Source organism: Athalia rosae, chromosome 1 (genome assembly GCF_917208135.1).
Source record: "Athalia rosae chromosome 1, iyAthRosa1.1, whole genome shotgun sequence".
Taxonomy (NCBI): Eukaryota; Metazoa; Arthropoda; class Insecta; order Hymenoptera; family Athaliidae; genus Athalia; species Athalia rosae.
In genome coordinates, this window is record NC_064026.1 from 22,948,542 (window position 1) to 22,973,975 (window position 25,434).

Consider the following 25,434-nt stretch of genomic DNA (forward strand, 5'->3'; position numbering starts at 1 on the left):
GTTCAAACTGTGGTTACAACAATAAGACCCGAAACAAAACTCTTGAATTCGCAAGACAAATGCATCCCAGCTGACGTTATAAATCCATCAGAATTACAGAATTTTACGCATTCAGGATCTCGTACGAATCAAAGCGAATAGGTACGGCCAATCAACCATGCAAGCAGCATCTACGACGTCGATGTACTTGCGATGTAATCTCGTGTCGTACAGGTACTAACAATAAGTGCGGTGGGTATAATTTTATTTTCTCTAAACTTTCGACTACGACGGTCGAACACACCGTAGAAGATGAGATAACAAAAAAATTGGAATTGAAAATTGAGATGATAAAAAATTGGTGCAGGTCGGCATCGCAGGAAGCCAATGGTCAGGAGGCCAAAAGACCGAACGAAACGTCGAAGGGACGCGTTTCCTCTCGGGTGGGTTACATGGCAGCGTTCAGGTCCGCATTGCGGTGCTACCGCACGATCGTCGGTTCACCCTACCACCTTCAACTACCATCCACCTTCTCCGCACGTACACCATCAAAAGTTTTACCTACCGACCTACTGGTCCTGTTCATGTAGGAACATACATACCATGAACAAAGTATGTATATATATATATATATGTATATATATATACATACATGCAAACTTATATATACATCCGTTGACAGACCACGTATATACGTATTTTCCAGTCGATCCATGCGCGTTAGAGTAGCGGTCGTCATGCGCCGGGTCACGTGACAACCTTTTCCCTCTACCCCACCGGTTACCGTTTACACCCCCGACACCCAACCCCCTACCCCCCAAAATTTTCCTACCTCCGCAACCCTTAGCGGGGGTGGTTGGCGGCGCAGTGTTGCCTACCGCGCAAGGGACACAACACTTGCCGCTAACCATATTTTTACTAAAGTTTCATTTCAAATTTGTGTGTGTTTCTTTTTCAACCATTATCATTATCATATATTATAAAAGACTCGTACAATATATCCGTATAAAATAAAAAATATTGTAACTGCAACGTTAGCGTGTACAATTACTATTTAAATAAAAAGGAATAATCAGAAGAAAAAACTCAATTGATCAGTATAAAAATACGAAAATTCACATACAAGAAAAGTAGACACGTCAATCGTCAAATACGAAGGGACAGAACAAAGAAAAAATAAGCGAATAACACGTGTCGTATATATTATTACGTATGCCACCCTGTATTGTAACATCCATCATCAAATACGGGGCGAACAGTGATACCGAATAAATTGTGTCACATATCTTATAGGTTCATATCGACCATTCGTTGTAAATAATTTGATAGATTATTGCTAAGGAAATAATAATAATAATAACAACAATAATAATAATAATAAATAGTAATAATTATAAAAACAATAATAATTATAAACATTATCATAAATAGTAATATCATTAACGATATTTGTAGCTAAGGAGAGATCTCTTATATGCGGTGCCTAAAATGATTCAATAAACTAGTGCCTAAATCGTACGTGCAATACATTCGTTCGCTTAAAAGATTCTTCACCATATAACATTTATGTACATATAGACATATTATATATATGCATATATATATGTATGTTTATATTATGTTGTTATGCGTATTATTTTAGTGCTCAGATAGTACGTAATTTTGAACGATCGAAGTTTATCAAAATAATACCGTAATTAATGTTTGTAACTACACGTTTCACAGATCACGTTGAATTAGTTATACTTATATCGATGAACGGGTGCCAGTTAAATGATCGCTTCAAGTTTCCCTTGATATAAAACCAACGTTGTCACGTGATCAAAGATTATTTGAAAGAAGAAAGAAATTTTAATTAAACAGAAAAATGAATATCAATATAATGAATGGATAACTAATAAATTGCATAACTATCCGTATAATTTTGAAAATTTTCAATATCATCGCATGCGCCGGTTGATAAGATTCAGGAGCATTTAAATCAATTACCTACCATAAGACGATATAAACGATATAATTAATACCATAACTGAACGACGCTATAAACCATGTCGCAGCTAATGCTGTGTAGCCTTGGAAATAGTTCGAATGCCGGAAATGACACGAATAACAATGCGAACACCAACAGTAGCATGGAGGATGACGATTCTTATCCACTTCCAACGATATACAGGTAGGGAAAAATGTTAAATTAATAATTTCGAAAAAGATCTGTAATTTTCTTCGCAAGGATTTCACACGAGACAAACGAATAAAATTGAAAGTGGTGGAGATAAATTTTGACGAATATGAAAAGAGGAATGATATGAAAAAAAAAAAAAAAAGAATGGGGGAAATTGATTGAGAAAAAAGTAACGCCTTCATACAAATAAATGCCGAAATCCTGGAAACATTGGCACCGGATGCTGCGTTCGCGATAAGCATGCGTGGTCCCCTTATAGACGCGGGAACCGGGGATATATATTAGAGGCCAAAAGGTCGGCAGGCTATATAAGAGCGTTCGATCGAGAAGGTTGTACCTATTTGGTCTTGTGGCAGATGCCGTGCTCCAATAGCGAGTTTGGACTGCATGGAAGAGTTCAACAGCGGAGGAGGCGGAGGTGGAGGTGACGGGCTCGGTAATTGCGGGGCTGTTGCCGGAACCAAGGAACAACTTCTTACAAATTGCATAGCTGCACAGGCACACCGATTGCAGCATCCATCGCCTGGTATACGCTACCGAAATTTAGGAAAGAGCGGCCTTCGAGTGTCAAACGTCGGTCTGGGTATGTTGAAGAAAAAATCAGTGACCTATTACATGCGCATATTTTGTTTAATTTTCTAGTGACTTGCGTCATTTTAACATCCGCCAGTGCTGGTCTTGCTTGTAACCGTCTTTCATTCCATGAATTGGGTCAGTGACGACTTTCCGGTGACGAAAATAATAAGTGCTATAATATTATTCCGTATCCTGTGATCTGGTGGCGGAAGCTTTTTCCCATCTTCTCTGCTTCGAAATAAAAAAAAAAAAACAAACAAAAAAAAGACAAAAACAAAAACAAAAACAAAAAACAAAAAACAAAAAAAAACGGGAATTAAAAAAGAAACTGTAGAACGGTTGAAGAGAACAAACTGGTATTTGTTTGCCAGCCATAAACTCCGCGCGGCGTGTTGGCAATTAAAATCTTTTCCTCTCACTTGCAACTCGCGTTGTATTCAGAAGCGTTGTTTGTTGTTGATTGTTCGGACGAATAAGCTCCGCTAGCTAGCAGCTACCTAGCTACCTCGCAACTCGACACACCCACGGATACGACGACGACGCTCAGAAACGGAAATATTTACACAAGCGAGTCATACGGGTTGTTCCCCAAATGTTGACTACCAGCTGTGGCTATATTTTACCATGCAGAACTTATACAGCCGACCGCAAATACATGTACGAATTTATATTTGACTCCGTGTCAACTTCAGCTCCAGCTTCAGTTTCATCTTCACTATAACTAGATTTAGAATTTTCATATATCTCACGAAAGTTACATACGAGCGTTCAAATATTCCGATACGGTTCTCGACACGAGTGGTCCAATTTTGGATTCGTCGGTACGACTGCGTTTTGATTAAATGTACTTCTTGCCATTCTGGATCTCGTTACTGTAAAACACTTTAGCAGAGATATATTGATAAATTCATCGTACCTGGAATTAGAATTTCGTTTATTCGTATTATCGGTTTTCGGATTAATGAACTTTAAAGCTCTATGAAGAAAATTATACGGCTTGACTCGCTTAGTCTTCCAGAGAATATATGTATGTTTAGGCGAGCGCGAATCGAACGCGCGACTAACGTCACAATATATTCAAAATAAGGCTTCCTATATTTTCTTGCACGCAAGAATTAGAAATTCTTCCATAAGCCGCTTTACTAGAGCTGCTTAGATTGAAATTGAGGTGGCTGAAGATACTCGAAAGTATAACAGGCGTACCCTAAACCATTTTCAATTGACAGTGAGACGGATATAGCAACGCGATAAGAACAAACTTCATGCAGTAACCAATGAGGATTAGCTGAAGTATTGCGCAGAGGTTGTTTCAGAGAGTTTTGTCGGTGCTGAAAACAAAGGAATGCTTTCAAAGGAGAAATTTCAATTGGCTTCTGGCTTCTTGATCGTCATACACAACTTCCGATATGACCCGAAGAAGACTATAAATTGCTTGTCACGCCCTCGCTTAACTAGAATTTTTCCCAATCCAACGCACAGACGATAACATTCCGTTGTAAAAAGCAAGCATGTGCTTCATTCGAAGAAAAATCATTTCTCCCTGCATCTATTCACATTCCACTTCTCATTCATTTTTTTTCTGACATCATATTTCCTCACTACTCCACATATTCCCCTACATCCGTGTAAACGACCCCCCGCGCTTGTTTCAAGCTGCTCAATCAACCCATCTGTGCTTCTAGTACGACCGCGTTACGATGAGGGTGAGGCGGGGAAGATAAAAGTTTTCACAATCCCTTTTCATTGTACCCGCACGGGTTAGGCGTGGTTATTGTATTTACAGTTCTCCGCAGACAAAGGACATCGAGTAGTAGTAAATTTTTTTGAGCAAGATTCGAGTTTCCCTTATTTGAAGAAGCGACCCACACTTACGTTTACTTTACTGCCGGCGTTAGTCAGTGCAGTAGTCCACTAGTAGACCGAAAGAGGATTGACTTTTAATTTATTCAATATGTTACACGTATTCGTGTATATTAGAAATAATCGAGCGCTAATCCTCGAGAAGTATTAGTCGGATCATCACCCGACCGATGATTCCGATCGGGCTTCTTGATCAGAACTGGAAGTAAAAGCACGTTTGATCGATGATCAATCCAGTTATAATACTAACATTAGTTTTGCAACTCCACATTATTTGGTCCTTATTACCCACTATTTGTTGAGTATAGTTTATAAAGACAAAGACATTAGGAATACATCATGGATACAGTTTTAACTGCAAATATATTCTACAAATTTATATGTAAAAGAAAATTCATCGGAAAGCTACATTAACAGGAACACGAGGGAAAAAGTACCTCAGCAAAAAGAAAAGTACCCGATGAACTCAATTTACCTGCGGAGTAGAGTAAATTTTTAATAATTCATCTGTCCGTGCTTCGTTAATTTAGAACTGCAACCTTTTTAGAATTTCAAAAGACAAGTTTTTTTTTCCCTTTTCCAAACCGAAAGATTTGTGTGAGTGGATGGGAAATCGACGAATGCGTTTTAACTACTTGACGCAAAAGTTTTTTTAAAATAAAGAAAAGAATCTATAGGTGATCTTTGCTTTCAGGTTATTTATTTGTGTGCTTCTAAAGTGTTGAAATTTTATTAAAAAAAAAAAAAAATTTGACTGCTCACTCACATCATCATTATAATTTTCAAACAATAGTTACAAATGGCTCCTTCTACTCTCTACCGGCATCACGTACCATTTTCTCTTTAGCACTCCGCAATGCGTTCCATTATTTGATATGATACGAATTCATTTTGCTTTTTCACCCGAGTGGCGAAATTTATTTCTTTTTTTTCTTCTTTCGATGTACAAAAATCATGGGTGCAAAAATTTTTGAAGCATCTTCTTTTGTCGCGGTTGTTCGACAGGTACCTGGACGACATTTGGGGGTGTCGGTGGTAGCGGTAATGAAGAAACTGCCGAAGCTGTTATCGCCCTTGCGTACGACAGTGGGGTCAATGTGTTCGATCTCAGCGAAGCTCACAGTGGTCACAGAGCAGAAACTCAACTGGGAAGAATTCTTTCGCGTCGAGCATGGAACAGAACAACTTATGTTGTAACTACAAAAATATACTGGAACAGCAAGTGCGTTCTTTAATCTTTTCTTTTTCTATTTCAATCTCCAATATTACAGTCAATGGTTGAAAGAGTATTAAATTTTTTTTGGGAAGCTGCAAGTTGTTGGTCGCGTTTTTTTCTCTACACTTTTGTTCGACTAACGCAGACGAACTCCACTTGTAGAAAATTCCTTTCAGGAAACAATGGGAGCACAGACAATGCTTTTGAATTTAAAATAACGCTGAACCGAACATGAACAGCGTTTGGACCATTTTTCCCGAATTATAAAAACCTTCATCTGGCGAAAACTCATAATTGCCACTCATTGTTTTTTTTTTACCATCGTTTTTGGCAGGACTGAAGGAAGGGGTCTTTCTCGAAAGCATATTATCGAATCGGTACAGGCTTCCCTGTTACGTCTACAGTTATCGTACATCGATATCGTTATGATCCACAAAGTTGACCCTATGTGCCCAATGGAAGGTACGTCGCACCACGATTTTCTTTTTTTCTCAGCACTTTTGTCGTTCGTTGCTTTTCGACGATGAGAACGTAAATTTTATTTTTCTATCTAGAAATTGTTCGTGCGATGAATTACGTTATAAGCAAGGGCTGGGTCATGTACTGGGGTACATCGAGATGGTCTCCCGTGGAGATTATGGAAGCTTACACAAACTGCAGACAGTTCAATTGTGTAACTCCAATCGTTGAGCAAGCAGAGTACCACTTATTCTACAGAGAAAAACCAGAACTGTACATGCCGGAACTGTACAATAAAATTGGTACTTTCCTAAATTTTTTGCGATCTCCGTTAATTTTCATCTCTTCAGATACGACGGTCAAACCGGTACAGTGAAAATTTTTCTATCGCTTTTCAGGGGTCGGACTGATGGCTTGGTCCACGGTTACCATTGGAATGGTGTCGTCGAGAACCGAAGATTGCGGAATGTCTTTCCTCTCGAGATCTTCGTATAAAGTAAAAGTCAGCTTGAATATATTTTTCAAAACAAAATTCATTTTATATTATATTAAACCTATACACATGCCGATGCCATATGATATTCTAGGCACTGCTGCCAGCTGGTTAAATTGAAATGAAAATTTCGTGTAATCCTAATATTTTATTCGCTTAATAATAATATTCCAACTTCACTTGCACACACACACCTTTTCCGGTAGGCGGTAGGTACAATTGAATTAATTAAAGGCTGGGAAATCGTCTATCCAACTGATTTTCAACACCAGAAATCTCAGGGTCTAGTGGTCCAGTTTGATTTTTACTTGGTTTATTTTTTTTTTTTATTGTTTTGTTATCTTATTTTTATTCGTACTTGAATCAAGGATTATGTTGTACGACGCTAACTGTTATTATATGTGCTTGGAATGTGAGGTGAGAAAAATTTGAGTTACATTATCAGTTGATATACCGAATATAATTCCAATCCGGGGATTTGTATCGGCCGCATAAGCTGATCGATCGTGCGATTTATTGGATTAGAACACGTGATGCTCGTATAAACATCTCGCGATACGAGATATTTTTAGAGATTATATTAGCGGCAAGTGGAATAATTCAATAGACTTAACTCGTGGGAGATATTTCGAATAAGGATGAGGAATGATTTTCGAAAATGTTACGAGATTATTGTATATACCTATTTATGCAAACGTTACCGCGTTTGTAACACCGTAATTTTTTCAATTTTATTATCGTATTGTTGTACAAGTGGCTGAACGTAATAGTAAAAATTCCGAGTCTCACAAAAACTGCATTGCCGTTTCAGAACAAATATTCCTCATTCAGTTGGACGGAAGATGAAACCCAGTCTTTGTACAAAGAGGTACGTCCCATTGTTAACTAAAACAGGTGTTCTAGTCACATTGCATGCACTTCAAAAGCTATATACCATACCTACTGTCGTAAGTCTTCAGTTTACCTATATATAACTGCCTGCTTCACTATATGCTAATATTTATTTACCCCCTCACCGTTAGAATCTCGATGTCTAAATGACAGGAGTATTTGCAGCAGGAGTACGGATGGAAGGACAAATTGGTCGATGAGGAAGCCCGAAAATATTCGGATAAATTCAGGGAGGTATCGGCGTTAGCGGACAGGATGGGTTGTTCCTTTGGTCAACTTGCTATAGCGTGGTCATTAAAGAATGAAAGTGTCCAGTGCCTTCTGCTCGGCGCAGCCAACATAGATCAACTGTACGAGAGTCTACAAGGTTTACAGGTGCGGTGCATGCGGAATTATAGTATATTCTTATTTTGTTTTGTCCATGTTTTTCGATTCGTATAACTCGGTGATTTTCCACCTGCGTCACCATTGGTAATCGATGATCACAGTTACAGTGTACCGATTCGTAAAGCATGCATCGGATTATCTATCGTAGACGTCTTGATCTCCCGCACATGATCTACAAATCCGATTCGGAATTTTTTTAACCCCTCCACCAATTTCTTTCAGCTAATCCCGAAGCTTAACGCTAGTATGATGAGCGAAATCGAGCGAATACTCGATAACAAGCCGTCCAGGCCACCCATGGTATCCACTCTGGCGCTCAGATGACAATCGATTTGCCCCCACGGAAGCGGTGGGGGTTCCATCGAGGAGGGTGGAAGTCCAAAAAGCGAGGGTGGCAACAGCCAAGATCAAGAGCAAACAAAGGAAGCGACCAACAAACTCTCATTTTGCGAAATTCAGTGACAGGGAGATCCATCCCCGACACAGGCCTCAGATTCTGCAGCTCAAATTCGATTGCCAGAATTAGCATCGAACTGCAGTCAATGTATTTGCCAGTAATATTCGTACCACTTTTTCCCGTTTGTACCCGTTCATTCGTGATCCGACTTACCTTATAATATACGTTTCTTTTCTTTCGCCTATTTTATGAGAAGAAAAATTCGAAAGATTCAGGGCTTCTCAATTCCAATAATAGTCAGTTATGTACTCACCTACGCGTACCTACATACCAAATACAACTGACGATAATATCGTGTTTACACAAAACTTCAAAAAGGTTTGAAAATCAAGTGCAATCAGAGTAAACATACTGATTGTTGATTTAGTCGCTTTAACCATCATACAAAGATGGTTGAAAGTCAAGTTCATTTACAATGCTTATCGGACATGATTTGATTACGGAACTATTTAGGTGAGAATCGAGGTATCGATATACTGACGTATTATACTTGTCGTTTTAACGGTGTAATTTTAACGAGGCAATTTCGGGGATGGTCGTTTTGTATATGGATTCAAAATCTCATCGATATCGATCTACTATCTAATAATATCCATATATTATATGCATATATCTTTATATATACATATAATGGTATTTGTTGCTATCAATTCTCTTGCGAACAAAAAGATGAGGCAAAAAAAAATTTTAGGAGTCTTGAATTAAAAATCGATTAACACGCAATTTAAAATACAATAAACAAAATCGAATATTTAAAAAAAATAAATGGTTAAAATTAGTAAATATAATTATAATAATAATGATAATGATAATGATAATGATAATAATAATAACAATAATAACGCGTAGTTAACGATAATTTTACCATTTTGGACATTATTTAAAATATGTTCAGTACGATCCATCCATTATTAACGACGTAAATAAGTCAACCGATTAATCGGATAGGGTGAATCTTTGACTTTGCCCCAACTTCGAACGAGAAAATATGTACGACTCATAAACGCTCAAAAATGCAAGAGTCCTTTTATGCTCATTTAGACTCGAATACGAATATATACGTTAAACAATCATGGGGCTAATTCCGAAAAAAGGATCGATAAGGTCGACCCTTTCTCGATGATACGGAGGACGCGGAGTTGATTGTTTGGACAGTAAATCAGAAAAAAAACGGTATGCAGTTGTTGATATTATTTTCCAATTTTGATGAACAATACGGTTGTGAAGCAAGTGAGGCGTTAAAAAACGTGTTCATCCGTCTTTCGTCTCAACAATATCGTAAAAACGTCTGATTTAGTAAATGACAAATAATTAACTGACAATGAGTGAAATATTGAATTCATGCACTGTAAAAGGGTGGAGATCGTTTTGAAATTTGTTAAATTAATACGTATGAATCAGAACGTTATAGAGCTGCCCATTGATCATTTCAAGCAGATTAATTTTATTTTCAGGAAATTTTCTCTCCGTAAATATAACGTTAAACGTCTTAGTTAACATGTATGTATATGGATACAATGTTGCTCGCCAATTGTTATTAAAAAAAAAGTTTTTCAACAAACTTCTAAATCTGTAAATATAAACCACTGGTTAAGCAGTGCTCGTAAAGATCTGGCGGGGCACGTATACCGAATGATAGGTACGAAAATATCTGAACTAATAATGCCAATCGATTCTGATTGAAGTTTGAATCGATAGGTAAGAACATGGAAGAAATTAATAAATTATTCAACTAATATGACCGGCTTATGAAAAAAAGGTTGGCAATTATGAATTATCGTAGTAGGGTTGTCTCGCATTGAGGATGGAAATAGTTTATATTATATACTAAAATATAGAATTAACGATATAAATAATTTGATATTTAAACCTCGTATATGCTTGATTTTTCTTCGAATAAACGGAATCATAATGGAGATAAAAAAAAAGAAAAGGCGAGATTCGGCGGATCGCATTGCCATCCTTCAGCTTTACCGGTCGTTATTACGTAGATATATATTATATTATATATATCCTGTAAATATTTCTATAAATATGATAACATAATATACTTATCGCATCCGTTATAATAACATAGTTTTATCCTTTATATACAGTAGTAATTATACTATACATTTGCAAATCGCGTCTCATAATATATTATAATTGCCTCTACATAGCGTATATTTTAAACGTCAAACACTTCAGAATCATACCTATTCCGAACTATAATTAAAACAAAAATAAACAAATAGCAACAAAGAGGAAAAAAAATTAGGCAAATTTGAATAACCATAATACTCATCTTTATAGTTAGTATCTGTACTTACCTAAAATTGTCCATATTCTCAGCCGATACAGCTTATATACACGAATACACTAAATATCCAAGATAAATGAATAACATAGTTATTTATTGAAGTATAACTTCAAAACAGCGTCAGATAAAAAATTTAAAAGTTATAATACTTGCGTGGCATCTTCATAATTTTCGATGCAAAATATACATTTTTACATTAATTGGTGCTTATATGGAAACTCTACGTCAAGTCAAGAAGACACTAGAATATGTTATATATACATTACCTGGGTATGTTTGGAAATATTAAACACGAAAAGCTAATTACACTCTCCAGGGATATCCTGAAATTTCCGCTTGGCTTCTCGATTGCTCAAGATTAACTCAAAGTGTATAACGTGTAACACAGGTGAAGTAGAAATAGCGAAGTTAAGAAATTGATTTCATGAGATTGCGCGTTCATTTATTGTTCATCTGCGCATTTCTTTTTCTCCTCACAATCAGTTTTCATTGTTCTTCAAACTCGTGCGTGCACCTTCAGGCAACATTGAGTAACTTGTGACAAATGAAAAAATAAATAATACGATAATAAATCGAGAATAATGGTAATTATAATAATAATAACAACGTAGATATTATTTCTCACGAATCTTGTGCGAACGATTTTGACGATAATGAAAAACATTACAGGAGAAAAAAAGGAAATCAAAATCAATTGAGTTATGATAGAAGAGAAAGGGTTTGGAACGTGCGCGGGACAATCGACCGCGTGGCTGTATGATAGTGTTTTTTAGCACCGGCTGTGATTTAGCATTTGAGTTTTGTGCGATTGAATAAAAAGGAGCTGATTTTACACGTCCTGTATTCAAGCGCTATCTCACAATTAACTACATCGCTGGCTGCACTTAACCGTCGGTTTTAATCGACAGCATAACCGATTGATCCCTTGAAAAAATGTATAAAGTAAATCAATACACGAATATTACGATAGGGTGTAAATGGATCAGAAATATCCGTCGCATACAATTTGTGATTTTTTGGTGCACTCCATTTAAAATTAAGATTGTTTCTATCTTGTTAAATCCGAAGGCAAATTGTTTAATAAAAGTTCAATTTGCGAGATATTATTAGAGCGCTGTTCATTCCAATCCTATATCCCTCTCATCTTCATTGCAGATAATATAATACAGCACGTCCTTGAAGTCACTGAGGATTTATCCAAATGAGTGAAGAAGAAAAAAGCAACATCAAACATAAATTATTCCCGACAAGGAATTATCGCGTAACAAAATAACATGGTGATAAGATGATCTCACGTTATGATATTATATTTGACTGACGTATTCATCCCATCAGAATCAGATTCGTTCCAGATAATGATTTACAAATTCTTTCCATTCGGTGAACAGTCAACCCACTACATACCTATACCTGATCTCTTATCGTAACGTTCACACAAGTATTTTGTACAAATTTATTACCGACGATAACTCGAACGACTCGAATGAATAGCTTCTAGGTTTTGTTAGACGTATTCATTTTTGAACATTTAGCGTTTTTCTGTATGCAATATTTTGACAAACCGAAAACTCTCAAGTTTCACTTACAATTAGTAAAGTATAGTTGGTCACGTAACGATGAAAACAAAGTATAAGAAACAAGCAATAAATGAGAACCAGCGCATTGGTGGGCGCGCGAGATTCGTGAAAAATAATATCTATGTTATTATGGTTATTCTCAATTTATTATCATATCATATCAAAGCGCATCTGTTCACGTTCCCCTGATTATCTGCCAGAGGTTTGGAAAATTTTACTGAAGAATATTTTTATCGTCTGATCGATTATCAGCAAGTACGCAGGTTAGGCAGGGGAAAATAATCGTTGAAATACACTGATTGAAATTAAGAATTTTTACGTGTAATCTTTCGCGTAATGTAATAGCGTCACATGACGTTACAATTGTAGTAATCTTGGCGATTGAGGCAGATCTTAAAACTAAAGTATATCACAACTTTCTCCGATACTCGATCATTGGTTAATTATATCATCGTTGTATTAAAATCTATGATATTTATACACATCAATATACGGTATATACAATTATGCTTGAATAATTACCGTTATAAAATTTATAGAATAATTCGAATGAAATGACTTTCTATCGAGTATTATCTAGTTTCCGTAGAGTATTTTCATCATTGATCATATTCTTGAACATCCTTATTTGCGATTATTACAAATTTGTTAATATTCGACGAAAATAAAATCAGTCGAATTTAATAACATCAGGACTAATAAGATTGCCAGTTAGAAGTAACTGCAATACCGATTATTATTCAGTTTAAAGAATTATTCCTTCCTTCTTTCACATTCTTCAATCTGCTTGTTTCCGTTCAGTGTAATGAAATGACGCTACGAAAATGATGACTCTAATTAACGGACTATAAATTGCATTGTTAATAATTCCGGTTCGTGCCTGAAACACCCTACTAGAACGCGGAAAACTCCCTCTGTAAAAATACGTGGTGCATTACTTGAGTCTTGATAGATTTCCTCCATCGACTTTTTCTGAATGCAGATTCGTAGCTACAAGAATCCTAGAATGTTTATCTAGCTAGTGATTCTTGGTCCCTGAAGGGGAGGCGAAATGTTTCTTTCCATACCCTGTACGTGTTCATAGTTTGATGATCTTAATTATTGTACGAACTATCTTTCGTTTTTAGGAGCTTTGGCGGTACAAAGTAACCATTTAAATTATCATGCTCCTATTATAAATTCTAGAAATACGAACACAGTATAGGTGGCTTAGAGGTATATTCTTATGCGGATTTCATTCGACGCAATTGCGTCTTTTATATCGACGTATAGATCAATCCGTCGGGGGGCACATCGGATAGTTGACAAAAAAGAATACGTTCGATTCAAGAAGTACCGCGATTAGCAAGAAAATCGCGTAACCTAACAGACAACCAGCCCCAACTTTCTTGTTTAGACGAAACTTACTAGCGGCGACCATTATATAAAGTGTTACAACAGTCCCCGACAATGCGAGAATAATAAAAGTGATGGTAGACGAGACGATGTTAATCTTTACATTCCCTGACGCAGTTTTTATCATCCATGGAAGTCCGAGACAAAGTAAAATATCTAAAGTATTCGCTCCGATGGAATTACTGAGACCCATTGCACCGTTGCCTGGAAGGAGCAGAAAAATAATGACTTTGAATTACGTTCAAGTATTATGTCGCTAGAGCAATTGACTTTTGCAAGTAAACTAACACTAGTTCTGATCAAATATAGGTGATCGATTTGAAAACAGAATAAAAAAAGCACTGACCTCGTCTTGCCGTGATAACACTAGATACTGCTTCAGGTAAACTGCCTCCAGCAGCCAAAAATGTCAGACCCATTACAGTGTCAGCGATTCCAATTGTGTCTCCGACAACGGTGATCATCCAGGAAACGAGGTACGATGTTAGTGCGATCCAGACAATGCACATCATGAAGGTGAACGGATAAAATTTCCTAACTTTCTTAAATCGGCAGTCAGGTACCGTGATGAACAAGATGAAACGAAGCGGCCACAGGAAGAACCACCACATCTTGTGGTATATTTCACCCGTCGGTAGCACAAACGGGGTATCTAATGAATCGAAAAAAAATGAGGTCACCAAATTGATCCATTGAAAAGTATCACGTCGTTTATTTTCACGTGAAAAACAAGGGCGACGCTTACCTGGTTCCACATATTCTTCCAGTGGTTCAGCAGCTTCGACTGCTTTCGCGTGCTCCGCCGAAAGGTGGGCATTCTGTTCTTGTGTGTTTCTACGGATACTGTTCCTGTATTCGACCAGCAGTTCTCCATGGAAATAAGGACGATAAATACCTTGGATTTCCAATTTTTGTACCGGATCCTGAATCGGTGATTCTGAAGGTGAAGTGAATAGAAGGAAGAAAATTTAATAACCGCAAGATGGACGCATTTTTTTGGTAGATCCTCCGCGATCACGGTATAATTTGAAGTACATTTGACTTACCTGCTAGACTTTTTTGCCTAGTAAATGTTGCAACAAATTTATGGGCCCAACGGGAAGTGATTTTGTTGCAGAAAAGGATGACGAAGTAAATGAAATAGAAAAACACTAGAATAGATGATTCGCTCCACGTAATTTCTCCGTCCCACATCATGAAGGTCAATAATCCAATCGAAATTGAGTAGATGATACAATCTCGTGTCAACGGCCACCAATCCATTTGGATACCCTGTGCAACAAATTTATATCCTAAGATCAGATATGCGAATAATTTATCTACTTGATTTGAGGAAATCTTATCAGTGCAGTGGTTTGTACTGTTAGGTATATTATTAGGTAACCGTGCAACAATAATTGTTTGAATGAGCATTGATACAGGGTGTTCCAACTGAAAGATTGCATCTGTTGGAAAGGATGCATCTTTCACACAGATTTGACGTAGCGTCGTTTTTTTAAACAGTCACCAATTCTATTTCAACGACAAAATTTAGGCACAATTCTGTGGATGTTTCGAATTTTGGATATTCCTGTTTATTACAGATGAAGTGATCATTATACGAGCATCAGTTCACCAGACTCCATCGTATACCGATAGCATCGGCTATAAAGCTCACAGTACCCTGACCCTATAATTAGACCAGTAGCCCTGGCGCTACTGAAAATTATTATCTGTTAAATTGCTGCGTGTTCGACAGAATGACTGAAGGAGTAAGTTCTCGAACTGTTGTTGTCACACTACTACAATTTGATCTAATTTTCACATGTGTAAATCCTATTGCCTATATGATATTGTACAACATGATACTACACTCCGTATTGGAAGTACATTGCTTGCTTTATCCTGGTGCCATACTTCCCCTTGCGATACTCCTGCTGAATATGCGGCTGTTGAAATGATTTTTTGATATCCATTATTCGAAATAGAAAGGTCCGATTTAAAGACGCATGGTTGTCGGAAACTCGTGGTATTCGGAATTATTTTTTGGTTATCGTAATAAAAGAATTATTATAATAAAAAAATTTTGATTCAATCGGATAAGTATTAGTACTCAAGATATCGGGACGTGTTCGATATCCATTTGAAATTCTGTTTTTGGAGTCGCTGAATTCCCACTGACAATGAGCACTGATACATATAATATTGAGATTGCGGTAATGGCAGATATTTGATTACGGTTTTGTCGCGATACTAGTACAACATTCTACGCTATTCGAAAAGCAGATTTCGCAACTTGGTTTTCCCGCACCAACAAAGCTGAAACACAACCATCTGTAATTCTTATCGACAGTCAGCAGCTTCGATAGAAGAAAGAAGAGTTTATATATATTGAACTACAAAGTAAGTAGGGCTACAAGAAAGAGAAATTGCAAAGAACATGAGTAACTTCAAGCGAACTGAGGTACACAAAGACGAATGTAAACCGATTATATTAGAAGCAAATAACCGTTATAATCAGCGAGAAATTAATTAATGCGCTGTTCACGACTTGCATCAATATTCAGGTGATCAAATTCTTGCGAAATACATAAACCCAGATGATTTACGCGTGTAGATGAATTTTATGACCCGATGACAGCGAAACCATGACAGTAATAATAGTGATGGATTTCTTCATATTGCACCAGTCGTTAATCACTAATAATTACAAATCAGAGCGACTGAGCAAAAAATGTTTCTTTTACCAAATTAACGGCCCTTACGAAAATAGATTAGAATCGTAGTTACGAAATTGGTTTCTTCCTTTACATTTTAGAAAAATCTTTTTAGAACTAATTGTTCTTCTTACCCCAATAGCAGCTAATCCGCCACAAGCGGCGACTCCGAAGATATTGAACGCGCCAGATCCAACTACCGCACCGATCCCAAGATCTGATTCTGTGAGGAAAGTTCCGATTATGTTTACGAAGAGTTCCGGAGCACAGGTAGCTGTGGCCATGAAAGTTGCTGCTCCGACATCCTGACTGATGTTAAGATCCTTGCAGATACAATCAACAGCGGGTAGGAAATAATCATTGCAAATGATAGCGACCATCAGAAAAGCGTAGACTCCAGCCAAAATGTGGAGTAAAACAGCCCCTTCTTGCCGCTGCATTCTTGAAAACAGATCTTTTGGAAATTCGTCAATTGATCTGTCACTGCAATTAACACCCCGTGTAGTGTTGGCTCTGGTCAGGATTTTCTCTGCATAAACCGATGGGAAATTGAATTCACTTCCCGTTCCGTTAACATCGAAATGTGTGAGCAAGTTGCCAATTGAATCTATAGTATCTGAAAAACATAAAAATGTTGGATACTATAGATTATCGTTAATTCAACTGTTACATTCTTGACGGTACATTCGACATGGCAACTACGTCTGAATATTATTCATCGAAGGTGGTGGTTCCCCGTTTCTTTATTTTTATTATTCTTTTCTATCTCATACGCCATTTAGTCACCTTGCAAGTTATCGCAATAGTTAGATTCATATATCGCGAGGATTGAGACGTGGTAAATGGTCATTCAACTATTGAAGGCCTTCACTATTTACATAATTTCTGGATATCGGATATACCCATTCCGCAATATCATTCTTATGTACTATTTCATCACTCATACATGCACAAACAGTCGAAGCCAATTATATGCAGAAAAATTGAAAATGCATTTCATGATAGGTGTGACTCAGGAATACAGGTATTCACTGTGGATGATCTGCAATTTTTGTTGAAATTACCCAAGAAGAGAGGAAGATAAAAATGTATTATTTTACTTGAGAATCTGCAAACATACATTTATGTATTTCTGCATAAACGTATACCAATTATCGTCTTTATTGTAACCTTTGTTAGTTTCAACCTTGAAAACCAACCTGATAAGTATGTACATACGTACATACGTGTGCGACCATCAAATTTTTCATTAAGGCAGACCTGTCGTTTTACAAAAGCGCGCATACGAAGGGTTTCAATATTTTCCATTTTCTTCTCACAATTAAGTTCATTATCGCTCCTGGTTTGAGAATAGCAAATTCTATTTGTTTTCATGTTTCAGACATGGTATATATACTTATACAACAGAAGAAAAAACAGAAGGATTCTTAGTAATCAATTATCCGCAAAAGGCATTATTATATGCGCTGTCTCTTTCATTCTTAATGAAATTCAATTACACGATGCGTTCAGATTGACACCTGATCAGCCGTTGCGATGTTTACATCAAAGTGCTATCGATAACTACGATAAAAAAGGTGTTATTTGGTCTGCAACCTGAGTTTTCCAACCTTGAAACAATTGGTCAAGGTTTCCCAAACTAATATTCCTATAATTTTTAAATCTTAGTAAAAAAAGTGGAAATATTCTAAAAATTCGTCAACCAACATTCAAAACGGGAACCGTAAGGTCAATTAAATAAAAAATATTACATTTGAATATATGATAATGAACATAGAAATCTCAATAAATTACTTACCGGATTCTGGTAATTCAACTGCTGTCGGGAGAGAACCGGATACAAAAAGGGCGAAGGAGATAGCAAAGACTGCGATTGAGGAACTCATATTAAAATTCATCAAGAGAGAAAAATGAAACCGAAAAAAAATTATGCAGTATAATAAGCAAACTAAAATACTGTTGGTAGAAAATGGCAACTTGGTAATACATGAATGAAATTCAACTTAGAACAATAGCAGCCGGTTAACGCGTGCCATCGAACTGTCCATCCTGCAAGACTTTGGTATGTTGATAAATAAAATTGATTACATCTTCCCCCACCATTCGCATCTCATGTAGAATTTTTATCTCGTCTTGCTTATTGTGGCACGCAACTGATTGTATGGAAAGAGAAATAGATTATCACAGAGATTAACAATCGTAATCCGTTTTTTTGATACAGTCTACATCAGTCTACGGTTTGTCAAGACATACAAATTCAAGAACTCGTTATGCGTACACATATATGCAATATATGAATATCAGCTGACACTACACTGATGCTTGTAAAAATTTCGTTGATACATGGCCCAACGCTGTCCTAATTACTTATAATTGAAGTTTGCCGATTGATAAATCGAGCGTCTTCGTTAATTGTCTTTTTTGTCATTTCCTTTTTCTTCTTTATGTTCAAGTTAAACTTCTGTCTTTTCAGGTATTATAAGTGTAACTGTAGGTTGAATAAGTAAAACAGACTTAAAATGTCTTACGTCGGTCGCTCCAATAAATTTGTAAAACTTTGATGGAGGAATTTATCGCAAATATCCTGATCGCGATTTTAAATTCTGCAATTAAACTATAATCGTGAATTAATGCAGTTTGCCGTTTGGGTTCTAGTGGGATTATTGTCCGAACCACTATCAGACGCCACGTGGCGTATATGTTCTTGCTGCTAAACTGATATACCTGCGATAATACTTGCATGGCCGGAGTAGTTTACAAAAGTAGTTTACAGAAACTAGGTAGCCATTATGTAGTTCGTTATAAGCATATCGTATTTTACTATAATACACATCATTGGTTTACTACGGTACCGCTTATGTTCAACCACCAACAAGAGCTACGAAATTAAAATTTTAATTTCATAGGATATTTTATAATTTATAACACCTATGAGTTATATTACACGTTAAATCAATCGTTAGCCAGTATAAACTTAACTTTAACACCTTCATAGAATGATATGAACGATGAGTTATTGACTGCCGACAGAAGTACCATGGGTACTGATAGACCGGAGGTATTGCATTTATGTTAACATCGAAGTGGTTTCGTTTTCCTTCTCGATAATTACAGTGGAACTTTTAAAATTATCCACAAGAAGCTGTGTTCTCGGTAAATCACTTCTTACCTATATAGTATTGTCGCAGTGTTCTAAGAAAACTCGTGACATATGTTGATTTCTTCAGAAAAATTTTATATGTGTATTTTTTTTTGTTTCTTATGCCACATAATTCTTTTTGCGTATAAATATGTTGAAATAAGGGTTTTGAATTTTATTAGTGGTACTATATCGCGAACTGTAGCCCTCTGCGACTGAAAAAAAAATGTGAGAAAGGTGCAATAATTATTCTGTGAATCTCATATGTGTTGAATTTCATCGTTCCAAATGTATCCGGTCTACAGACTATCCAGATTCAGTGGAGACCAAATTATATCAAGAAGTATTTCTGAAAATGGAAAAAAAAATAACGTTTTACAGCAGATACTAGTCTGATTTACATTTTTTTTGTTTTTTCTTCGAAATAAAAATCAGGCACTCACTGTTGGGCTCTGCTGATAATAGCACTTTTGGGTCAAGAAAACGGTGTCGCATTCATCAGCTCCCTCTACGAAAAACATGAAGATGTTAAATGCCAATATTCGGTAAAATTTGCTGGAATCATAATGACCGTGGGGATTATTAAACTTACTGACAGTACCGCAAGCTCGTATTATTGGTTCACCATCTGCCTTCATTTCGTCCGGTAACATTGAAATGACTGTTTCTACGTCGATATCTCCGTCATCGGTCAACTGTCATTACATATATTTTAAAACGAACAAATAATTTATGATGCCATCTCCAAATTATTTTTTGTATGATAATGATTTCTTGTCTAATTCATCGATCTCTCATTTAATTTTGAATGGCTATCACGTGCGTCAGAAAAATAGCATACTGATTCAATCATCCAAATAGAATTAAACACAATTGCATTGACAGAGCTTTTTTCACTCCTCAAATAATTGATAGTTTATCAGTCTTTATCTATAAGACGATAGCAACAAAGCTTCTAGCTTCAGTACTTAATGATTGCACCCCTTATTCGAAATTGTGATATTCAACTGCTCTTACTACGGGACAAATACAGACAATTATTTTGAAAAATGTTACATTAGACAAATTTTACAACTGTATCTGCGAATACGATGAAAGAGATATTGTCACTTACGGCTGACAGTTGCATCATTAGGCACTTCATGTAGCACTGAAATAAAGTCATTAAGGTTTGTGAATCATCTTTGTTTCTATATTGACACATGTAAACATCGACAAATATCGTGAATTCATGAAAATCAGTAGTACCTTCAAACTGTTATCTTCCGCAAAATTGCCAGTTCTGGCGCCGTCTATCAAAGCTGTGAAATACGAAAATCGATTAGTGTAATTTTTTGATGGTCATTTTGTGCACAACTGGTCTGATCTAATACCTTCCGTGACGCCCGTTTCTTCGACACACGAATCGTGCAACATTTTCACCATTTCTTGCACCTCGTCGCTCAACGCCTGCGAAACAACAAAAGTCGCAACAAAAGCCGCAAAAACTGATTGCAAAATATCAAAAACTCTTATTCAATAAAATCCAATTTACAGAATTTTATTCAAAAAAATCCGCATTATGAGAGGAAATTGTAGAAATGATACGTTCATGCATGAGCAACGAGAGCATTTCCTTTTGCATTTATTAAAATGAATTTTGGAAGACACTTACCAGTGATTTGTCGAAAAAGAATATTGATACAATGAAAACACAGAAAACGAAGTTTGACATTCTTTAGCTGACCTAAAAACTGAGAGATTTCTTCTAAATCGTTGAACAGTGTGTCAAGTTGCGATGCTGCCCTCAATAAGACTTTACCTGAATTATTTCCTCTTCATATATTTATACATGGGAAGTATTGCCATACCTGCTGGAACTAATGAATAGAGATTAACGTAATAACATTCACGGATTAACGTCGCATCATATCGAGAATGTAAATCGTAGTAATTGTTTTTTTAAATACATGAACGAACAACGTATCATCAGTAAAGCGATCGTAGTCTGCATCAATGAGGTATGATTTCATACTCTTAAGAGTTACATTCACACCCCCATCGAAGCATGCATGCTATCTTCTATTTATGATTACGATTTCACGGAATACAAGCAAAATTTGAACACGCGTGAATACCCAACCTTTTCCTCAGTCTCACAATAAGATGAAACACGACATCGCTAAATCAACATGATATACGATTTCTCATTTCATGAACAATCAACAAGACTGCAAGTGTTGCCTTAGCGTTTGCACGGAATTTCATTACTCCGCGCTTTTGAGTGCACGGTATGACTGTAGAACGAGGTGCATTCCCGGTTACACAATTGGGAAGTACGCATACAACTGTTTCATGGCGAAGGTGGATGTTGAAGTTCTCGCTCATGACAATCAGTAAGCTTTCGTTGGATGTATTCTTAGGGCAGCAAGGGTTGGGATAAGCATTCTGAAACGACTAATTTGTACCGAATCCTTACACGCTTGTTTGATAATTGATGAACATATTCTCTGCAGTCTTCAATTAAATCTATTGCCGAGGCTTGGGATTTTATTTATACTCTACGACTTCCATGAGTACGTACATGTATGTACAAGTGTTGAGCCCTTATATGCATGGTTACATAATTTATGAAAGATAAATTGAATTTCAGTAGTAGAGCGTATAATTCGCTATGAAGGTCAGGCATTATATTACAACAATCTATAATCCTCTTTCTCTGAAAAATGATTGTTGATGAAAATTTAGTGTTCGTTACTCCAGAATTCGATGGAGTAATGCGCGATGGAACAGTAGAAGAATATTGCTGAAACTCAATCATGAAATATAGAATTACTGAATTAAATTAGTCGCAATTGTTCCCGGTCGGCTCGACATGTATACCATGTAAGAACTACGATTAAATAAGCCGAAGTTCATTTCGGGAAACTGTACATATCTAACTCATTAACAAATGACATGATTAAGGAGTGGGTTTCAAGCGAAGTATAAATATTATTACAATTGAAACGTCTATTTATTTTCATTAAATAGCGCATTTCACTGATGCAGTGAGTACGATATAATGACGACTTTTCGATCCAACATGGCTTCTGCTCCGGGTTTTCCCTGAGGTAATAAATCATTATGTATGTCCAAGACACGGTGAATTAATCGGTCATTTCAAGCTGGCAGATCATGGCGAACGATTTTCATAAACCAGCGATGATCAAGAGACTTGGTAATCTCGCGCCAAGGACACTCAAAAGAACGGGCAGACTACAGAGTATCTTTACCGCAAGGAGAGCAGAAAAGCGCTGTAGGGCCAACTGTTCTATGAAGTATCTCATTGTCAGAGAAATATTGATGTACAGCAATATAAAGGTATCCATCGCGTACCAGCGGGATTGCGGCAAAATTGTTTCTTACAAATGGCACTAGGGCAGCGCTACCTCCCGGACCAGTTATAGGATTATGACAAAACTAAGAGCTTATGAATTGCAGATATTGAGGCGCAATGTGCCCGTTGTGTTCAGCCAAGGCCATGTAAAGGCTGTGCCCATTTGAACTCTGCTGAATATCGGTGAATTCATTGCTATATTTTTGAATTGGCTTATTATTGTAGCAACATCCGTTACAATACTGTTTATTCGTCATGGTCGGTACAAATAATTGTTCAACATTTTTACTTTACTTTGGCGAAAACATTTAAAGAAGCCGTCTGCACTTGTGAAAACACTCCATGAGCAGACAACCTTACATGCAGATGTGTAATTTCCTCAAAAATATTATTCGAATCGCAGATTTCTTGATCTTTCTGAACTATATTCTACAAAAATAATTGGCGTACTGGAAAATATATAGTCACTCGGTTGAATATTCGGTTTTTATTATCTTACAGTTATACATGGTACTTTCTTCAGGTTCATTAATGAGAAAATAGTAACAAAGGAGTACGCATGATTACAGATATGTAATTACCTGATTTTCGCTACAATATACAATACATATCTACAGTTTCGTGAGGTCGAAGTCTATGTCGAGGAATAATTTTTTTAATGATATTTATAAATAGAAATTGTCGGACGCGAAGAATTTGGCTAAAATATAATTAATTAAAGAACTTTTTTTGCTAGCAATAGCACCAACAGCGACGGTATCTCCATAAATGGGAATCGATATTGCATCTTGATTACTAGATGTATCTAATAAATTCGAATGCTATAAAAATAACTCGGACTAATCCATATATTTCAAAAGAAATATCGCATTCTGGCATTGTAAAGGTCGTTAGAATAAACAATCACGCACAGAAATTATGAATTCATTCACATAAAAATTTATATCATGAATGTATGCCTAAGAAAGATAGTTGGATGAGAACTTTTCAATCAATTGGAAATTATACAATTGATTTGAAATTTGAAAAAAAAATTGCTGATTGTACTAAGAAATTTATTCAGTAGTTTCCTTTATCATGGTCTTGGATTTGCCATACATGGCATCTAAAAATAATCCGGAGAAAACAATAAATGTAGCAATCCATTGTCTGGGCAGCAAATTGTTGCCAAACAATAAAACTGAACCTAGTACAGTAAAAAATTTTCTTGTTGTTGTCATAACAGAGCAGGGCAAAGGACCAAACTCTGCAACAGTTAAGAATATGAAAAATTGCCCAGCCGCCCCTGCTAGAGAAAATGTTGTAATATGCCATAGACAGCTTGGATATCTTTGCAAGAATGCTAAAAATGAAACAAGCTCTCCCGACATAAATATTACGGAACCGCTGATTATAGCAGACCAAAAGTTCATACTGAGCATCATATGTCCTGATTTACTCTTATGTTCGGCCCGCATTCTCTCTTGAACCGCACCAGTTAAACCATCCATTGCCAATGACAGAACTATCAAAAGTTCTCCAACGCCCATTTGACCCTCCGTATGTGTAGAATTTGATACTTTGTCCTTATACATGAAGGTAGCAACGCCGACAACGATCAGTATGACGAAGAAATATTTTCTCAGCGGATAAACCTTGACAAACAAAAGTGTTATTAAAATACAAGCTATTTACGGCTGTAAGAATTTTTACCCAATTTGGGACAGAAATTGACAAAATGTTGAACTGGAAAATGAAAATATCCATGAACATACCTTTCTTCCTAATAAAACGCCAAGTATCATCACAGGTATTGGCTTTCCGGCTTTACCAACAACTTGCGTGGGATAGCTTACAAACTGTAAAGCCATATAACTGCAGACCATAGCAAGTAAATATGTTAAGGAACAAACTGCATAATATATCGTCCTAGTGGAGTCTTCACCCTGTTTCATTACTGTTAACAGTATGATTTTGGCAAATACGTAATTGACCAAGCATTGGACAAATACCAACGCAAACATGTAGGTAAATTTTTCTGTATTTTCGCCTTCCCCATAATGTCCTCGAGTTATCTTTTCTTGAAGTATCCCAAAGTAAAAGTAACAAATGAAAATACCAGCCGCACAAATTAATAGTTTAGTATTTTTTGACTTATAAAACGTCATGATTAATAAATTAATCACTATTTTAATGCGACTTATTAATCACTTCTAAGGCTAATCAGACTATCAACATATGTTCTACAGAGGTTAAGACACGTCTGCGCTTCTCCGGGAACACACGCTATCTAAAGCTATGTCAAAAGTTCTATCCATGGTATAACCTAACCTAACCACTCAAAAGCGTCGCCAGTGACAGGACTGGCTAACAACGGTCTGGCCACAGTATATTCTCTAAACTGTGGTCTGGCCACGTCTGGCTGATTGTGAGTTCCGAATGATGGGGTGGTGGGGTTGGTGGGGCCCATGTAGAGTGAAGGACCGTGTGG

At 36.6% G+C, this 25,434-nt stretch overlaps 4 protein-coding genes across 6 annotated transcripts; 1 reads left to right on the top strand and 3 right to left on the bottom strand.

Annotated features, from left to right (window-relative positions):
• The first annotated feature begins 90 nt into the window (after window positions 1-90).
• Window positions 91-11,900, top strand: LOC105691413 (voltage-gated potassium channel subunit beta-2). 3 transcript variants are annotated; one of them, XM_048659194.1, is made up of 10 exons: window positions 91-231; window positions 347-2,152; window positions 2,518-2,744; window positions 5,603-5,819; window positions 6,148-6,275; window positions 6,368-6,574; window positions 6,671-6,774; window positions 7,577-7,633; window positions 7,822-8,031; window positions 8,266-11,900. In XM_048659194.1, exons 2-10 carry the CDS (start codon window positions 2,028-2,030, stop codon window positions 8,365-8,367), a joined length of 1,377 nt encoding a protein of 458 aa, XP_048515151.1. In that variant the 5' UTR covers window positions 91-231; window positions 347-2,027; the 3' UTR covers window positions 8,368-11,900. The 3 variants fall into 3 exon arrangements, with proteins under 3 accessions (XP_048515151.1, XP_048515475.1, XP_048515859.1); XM_048659518.1 differs by having other exon boundaries at window positions 6,671-6,768; XM_048659902.1 differs by having other exon boundaries at window positions 6,671-6,768; window positions 7,825-8,031.
• A 775-nt stretch (window positions 11,901-12,675) lies between these two features.
• On the bottom strand, window positions 12,676-19,116 carry LOC105691381 (sodium/potassium/calcium exchanger 4-like). The gene is made up of 6 exons (XM_012409817.3): window positions 18,266-19,116; window positions 16,602-17,083; window positions 14,818-15,043; window positions 14,517-14,708; window positions 14,118-14,423; window positions 12,676-13,975 (listed from the first exon to the last, which is right to left on the bottom strand). The coding sequence occupies exons 1-6, from the start codon at window positions 18,363-18,365 to the stop codon at window positions 13,650-13,652; spliced, it is 1,632 nt and encodes a 543-aa protein (XP_012265240.2). The 5' UTR covers window positions 18,366-19,116; the 3' UTR covers window positions 12,676-13,649.
• A 146-nt stretch (window positions 19,117-19,262) lies between these two features.
• LOC105691386 (general odorant-binding protein 83a-like) lies at window positions 19,263-21,421 on the bottom strand. The gene is made up of 7 exons (XM_012409824.3): window positions 21,261-21,421; window positions 20,980-21,055; window positions 20,855-20,907; window positions 20,721-20,756; window positions 20,199-20,301; window positions 20,050-20,114; window positions 19,263-19,955 (listed from the first exon to the last, which is right to left on the bottom strand). The coding sequence occupies exons 1-7, from the start codon at window positions 21,318-21,320 to the stop codon at window positions 19,938-19,940; spliced, it is 411 nt and encodes a 136-aa protein (XP_012265247.2). The 5' UTR covers window positions 21,321-21,421; the 3' UTR covers window positions 19,263-19,937.
• Window positions 21,422-23,436: 2,015 nt separating this feature from the next.
• Window positions 23,437-25,337, bottom strand: LOC105691384 (solute carrier family 35 member B1). Its single transcript, XM_012409821.3, has 2 exons — window positions 24,719-25,337; window positions 23,437-24,598 (listed from the first exon to the last, which is right to left on the bottom strand). The coding sequence occupies exons 1-2, from the start codon at window positions 25,109-25,111 to the stop codon at window positions 24,020-24,022; spliced, it is 972 nt and encodes a 323-aa protein (XP_012265244.2). The 5' UTR covers window positions 25,112-25,337; the 3' UTR covers window positions 23,437-24,019.
• Window positions 25,338-25,434: the final 97 nt, after the last annotated feature.